The sequence below is a fragment of the Triticum urartu genome, chromosome 7A (genome assembly GCF_056163025.1).
Source record: "Triticum urartu cultivar PI428250 chromosome 7A, HENAU_Tu73, whole genome shotgun sequence".
Taxonomy (NCBI): Eukaryota; Viridiplantae; Streptophyta; class Magnoliopsida; order Poales; family Poaceae; genus Triticum; species Triticum urartu.
The window spans coordinates 247,333,251-247,338,066 of NC_141879.1; the positions used below are offsets into that span (position 1 = coordinate 247,333,251).

Consider the following 4,816-nt stretch of genomic DNA (forward strand, 5'->3'; position numbering starts at 1 on the left):
AGGGTCGAGGGCAAGAGCAGTGTAGCAATGGGCATGGGAGGCGTCGGTAACATGTTTGCTACTCAGGCCAGAAATTCCACCTGATCCAGCGCAAACTGCAGGCTGAGACGAGCGAGTTTATCTCTGTTGTGCACAACACATGCCTGGCATGTCGTGCCTTCCAAGGCAGGCGTAGAAAGAAAGAGAACTTGAGGAGGGGAAAAGAGAGGAGCTGCGTGGATCCAAGTCTCAAGATCCGTCAAAGCTTCAGGACGGTGTCTCACTGACGCATCAAAGTAGCGAGGAAGTGCCTCACCAAGAGAAAGAACTGATGAACAACGGATGAAATGCCATCACTTATTTAATTATACAGAGATGTCATTACTCGTACAATATGCGGAGGAACTACAGATGCAGTATCATGAATTATTTCAGGTCAAATTATTAGAGATGTACAAGGACCGTATCTGTGGTTTTGCTTTGGCCGCCGGAGCAGAAACAGAACATGTATTTGCCAAAACCTTCTTCTGCGTTACGACTGCACGTCGAGAGGCAAGATATCCGGCGTGGCAAGATAAGATCATCTTTCCTCACAGTTCTGCCCTAGACTCCTCGTCGATGCCGTCATCTTTGTGTGTGGCCAGCGCCTTTATAATGGACTCGTATATCCCAATTCCTTTGAGGTACTCATCTTTGCTCAGGAACTGCAAGACATGCACACATCTTAAGTATTTGTAAAGAACATTGGTACTTTCTTGTGTATAAACGATAAGAACATGACCAATATGTTGCTATTTTAGCTGTCAGGTACTGTAGGTGCACGTTGATGTGTCTAGTTCTAAAGCTATGCTATTCTATATGAGAAAGGCAATCGGATAAGTTGATGGCTTGATGTATTAAATGGAGCTTGGTGGCACAAACCTCGTTATGATCATGGAGCAGTACTGGTGTGTTCGCCATAGGGGAAAAGCCAAAAGCTGGTATCCCAATTTCCCGGAAATAACGAGCATCAGTAGAAGCCGGAAATATCTCCGGCTTGCCAAGTTTGCCACCAGCTCGCTTCACAGATTCTTCAAACACAGGCCACCATGGGTTCGAGCTGTCAGCAATTGTCATGGCTGGCTTCCCTAACTTGTCAAGGACAGAGCCCTTTTGTTTGAACTGTCAAACAGACATCAAGAAGAAACTTGATTACAAAACTTATGCACCATGTAATATTATCCTTACAAGATTGCCGAAATTAAAATAAAAGGAAACTCTCAGCTCAACTGCTCCTTTGTTTTGCTCATCAAAGTGTTACACTAGCATTATTCGTTTACAAGCTTTTTTTTATCTGCCTTTCACAAATTTTCAGCCATGCATTGCCTTTAAAGTATTTGTAGCAGGCACAAACTGAACATGAATCAGTTTTCACCAATAGAAGCGCAGGCTTTAGTACACCAAATGAAATACTCCTATCTTACAGTCATTTAACACACTAGACAGTCAGAAAAAACACCCTCAACCCCCAGTACCCAATAAAAAGTAGCTAATACAAACTAACACAGCAAACCTCAATAATTACTTCAACCCTTCAACTGAATGAATAATTACAAGATAATTAACCTTCTTCAATTATTCTAGAAAACTTTCTACCTATATTTTGTGTTAGATATTTCTTTCCTTTTTCATAATTTAAAAGACAAATCAAAAGATTTACAGTGCAGAAGAGGAATGATAAATTAACCTTCATTTCAAATGGGTATCCCCCATGACAAAGAACACGATTCAAGAAAAATCAAATATAATGTAAGCTCTCCACAGCATGGATAATTATATATGTTGACAAGGCATAAGTAATTGCCCTGTCAAGAACATCATACCTCGAAAGTCAAGTTGCGTGAAGAAGGTGCCCATTCTTCAGCAAGACGCTTCTCTAGTGCTTCAGTATGAACACTAGGAGGGATTCGAATGTCAATTCCTACCTCTGCTTCAGATGGTTGTAGATTCATCACAAAACCCTGAAATAAGAGTGAAAATAGACTTATTAACTGAAAACATGAGTCAATCAGGGTGAACTTGATGGCAAAGTGTTATCCTTTTAACAAAAACTACATGACTAAGGTAGCAAATACTAATTGCAATGAATTCAAGATGTTACAGTACATAAAAGCATCAGAGCCTACATGATCATGATTGTGAACTCCGTGGTACATTTCGAAGTAAATGAACTTCAAGAACTGACTTACAATTCTCTGACTCGGAGAATGGACAGAACACAGAAGTATCAGGTCCTATGTAAGCGTGATTAACTATGGTAATTCTAAAAAACATGAGACATAACGTTACTGGCCAGCACCAACTAAGAAGAAAACAAGCCTTAGTAATGCTGAAATCATATGGTCCTCTTTTTTTAGCAGGTGGATTACCTATCTCATCACGCTACCAGACATGTCAGAGATTCTTAGGCATGAAAGACTAAACAAAATCAATACTAAACAGATATTCAGTATAGAATAAATAATTCCTAGTCAAAGGAACTGATTGTTCAATTTGAACAAACATCAAATATGAAACCTATGCACTGTGTCATCTCAAAATAAATTTTAAAATACATAGGTTAATCAAGAAAAAGGACATCACATTAGCAAATGAGCAAGCGAGCAAGTACTCAAACTGCTTATATTTTTAATTGATGTTGTGAAGGATCCAATAGCAATTCGTAAATTATACTTATAGCACATTGTAAACAGGAACTTGGATAAACTAACCGTGGGTGTAGGTGTCCCAGCCTTCAAGTACGCAAAATTCACCGATACAACGTCCCCTTCAGCTTTCTCTCCGGACTTAACCAAATCAAACTGAGCTGTCCTGAACCTCCGAAGAGCCTCCACACTTTTCATTAAATTCTCCATTGCACTACCATCATACAATTTTGCACCATGCCCTGGCGCTCCCTTTGCTTTAATAGTAAGCCACCAAGGACTACGTTCTGCATAGAACACCCGGTACTCCTCCCTAGGGGATGCAAGTCCCTCGTCAAGAACCAATCCCACATTCAGCTCCTTGAATTCGTTCGATGCAACAAATAGCTCAACACCCTCATGTCCACCAATCTCCTCATCGGGAACAAATATAATATATATGTTCCGATCTGGGACAAAGCCCGCATCACGGAGACGCCGAATGGCTTCAAGATACTGCATCCCCACACACTTCATGTCCTACATTCATGAACCACAGTGAAGATCTCTTAGATAAGATAAACATGTAGAAGTGACAGCTTATCACACCACATTGTAGCTTTTAGCAGTCTCGCAGTGTTTGCGAAGGTTACTCGGACAGATCATGTATATCGAGCCATACATATCATCTAAATGCAGCTAAATACTGGACTATAAAGGGAAAATAGCAATCTTAGTATTGGAATTCATATATTTCAGGCAATATAGGTTGCATCGAACTAAGTGCACATGGAGTATAGATCTCTACAAGTACAGTGAATCTAGTCACAATTCACAAGTTTACAACATCATCAATAGTGACAAAAGAGAACACTGTGATTGGATTCAGTGCTAAAAATTCACTTGATGGATAGATTACTCAAGCATGCTCGTTGATGAAAGAACACTGAAATCAACCAAGAAGCTTGCCTGTGATATACTAACAGAGACTGCACACGGCATAAAGCAGTTATCTTTCGTGTTATTTGTAGTCTACACATTATATGATAGTATATGCTTTAGCAAAACTGATAGTATATCCATATTTGCAGCCCAAACGAAACAAGTAAAAAAAATCGCGGCTGAAAGCAATCTTGCCTGGGAGCCGCGCGCGTAGATGCGACCGGATGCCTCGTCAAGAGTGGCAGAGAGAGGCGCGTGCTCCCACTTCTTGGGCTCCGACGGCACGACGTCGGTGTGGGAGTTGAGAAGTATAGAAGGAAGCGACGGCCGCCGCCCGGGCCACCGGAGCAGCAGCAAGGGCTTGCCGGCGGCAAACTCCAGCGTCCGCGCCTCAAGCCCAACAGCCGCCGCCTGGTCTCGGAGGAAGGCCACCGCCGCGGCGTAGTCCGGCATCGGCTGCGCCGTGTCGATGCGGAGGTACTCCTGGAACCGGGATGCAGCCTCCGCGTCCGACGACGGCGAAGCGGCCGCGATGACGGAGAGGAGGAGGAGGAGTGGGAGGAGAATCTTGGTGAGTCCAGCCATGAGAAGAATCCGCATCGAGCCCTCGCTCCCCCTGACGAGAAAGGGTGGGAGGTCGTGGCGATGAGTAGGGAGAGCGGCGGAGACGGGAGTTGGACTCTGGAGTTGTTGGTGGTGACGGCGGGGAGCCACGGGTGCTGAGACGGTCATCATCAAGGCATCAACTGACGTAGAAGAGTTGTACAACTGTATTCTGCAACAACGACAAGAAATTCTTCTTTTAATACAAGAATATAATTATGAAAACTAGCTGGAAAATGGAAAGCTAAATTGAGAATGTTTGTTGTACAACAATCTTGAATTTATAACCAAGATGCATGTTGTTGTTGTTTTGTGAATTAGAAGTACAAGGTTGCTTCTGAGGGGCGCGCCTGATAGCGATAGCAAACTCTAACCTATAGCTCTACCCGCGCCACCACACACACCCAAAATCAGATGAACCTGGTGCAGTCGCGTGTGGATTTGGTGCGTTGGGGCGGGACTGGGATCCAGTGATTGGCCTCTGCCAAGTCACATCGTAACTGACGTGTAGCCCGCCGTTGGATGCAGGGGGCGACACAGATCAAACACTGTAGCAGGAAACACTGCAAGCAGGGTACTGTACACCGACTACTGTTGACCGAGCATTGTAGATCTTGTACTGTTCACAC

General features: G+C 43.5%; 1 protein-coding gene across 1 annotated transcript; it reads right to left on the minus strand.

The window, feature by feature from the left end:
- Positions 1 to 308: 308 nt before the first annotated feature.
- On the minus strand, positions 309 to 4,334 carry AQI (Peptidase M20/M25/M40 family protein). The gene is made up of 5 exons (XM_048693400.2): positions 3,780 to 4,334; positions 2,730 to 3,182; positions 1,842 to 1,979; positions 901 to 1,140; positions 309 to 683 (listed from the first exon to the last, which is right to left on the minus strand). Exons 1-5 carry the CDS (start codon positions 4,317 to 4,319, stop codon positions 570 to 572), a joined length of 1,485 nt encoding a protein of 494 aa, XP_048549357.1. The 5' UTR covers positions 4,320 to 4,334; the 3' UTR covers positions 309 to 569.
- Between the last annotated feature and the right edge of the window lie 482 nt (positions 4,335 to 4,816).

Excerpts from the sequence above, each read along its gene's own strand:
- AQI (XM_048693400.2), bottom strand. The coding sequence starts at position 4,319 with ATGATGACCGTCTCAGCACCCGTGGCTCCCCGCCGTCACCACCAACAA. Across the intron at positions 3,183-3,779 it reads TCTACGCGCGCGGCTCCCAG|GACATGAAGTGTGTGGGGAT; the intron begins GCAAGATTGCTT and ends TCATGAATGTAG. Across the intron at positions 1,141-1,841 it reads CACGCAACTTGACTTTCGAG|TTCAAACAAAAGGGCTCTGT; the intron begins GTATGATGTTCT and ends TCTGTTTGACAG.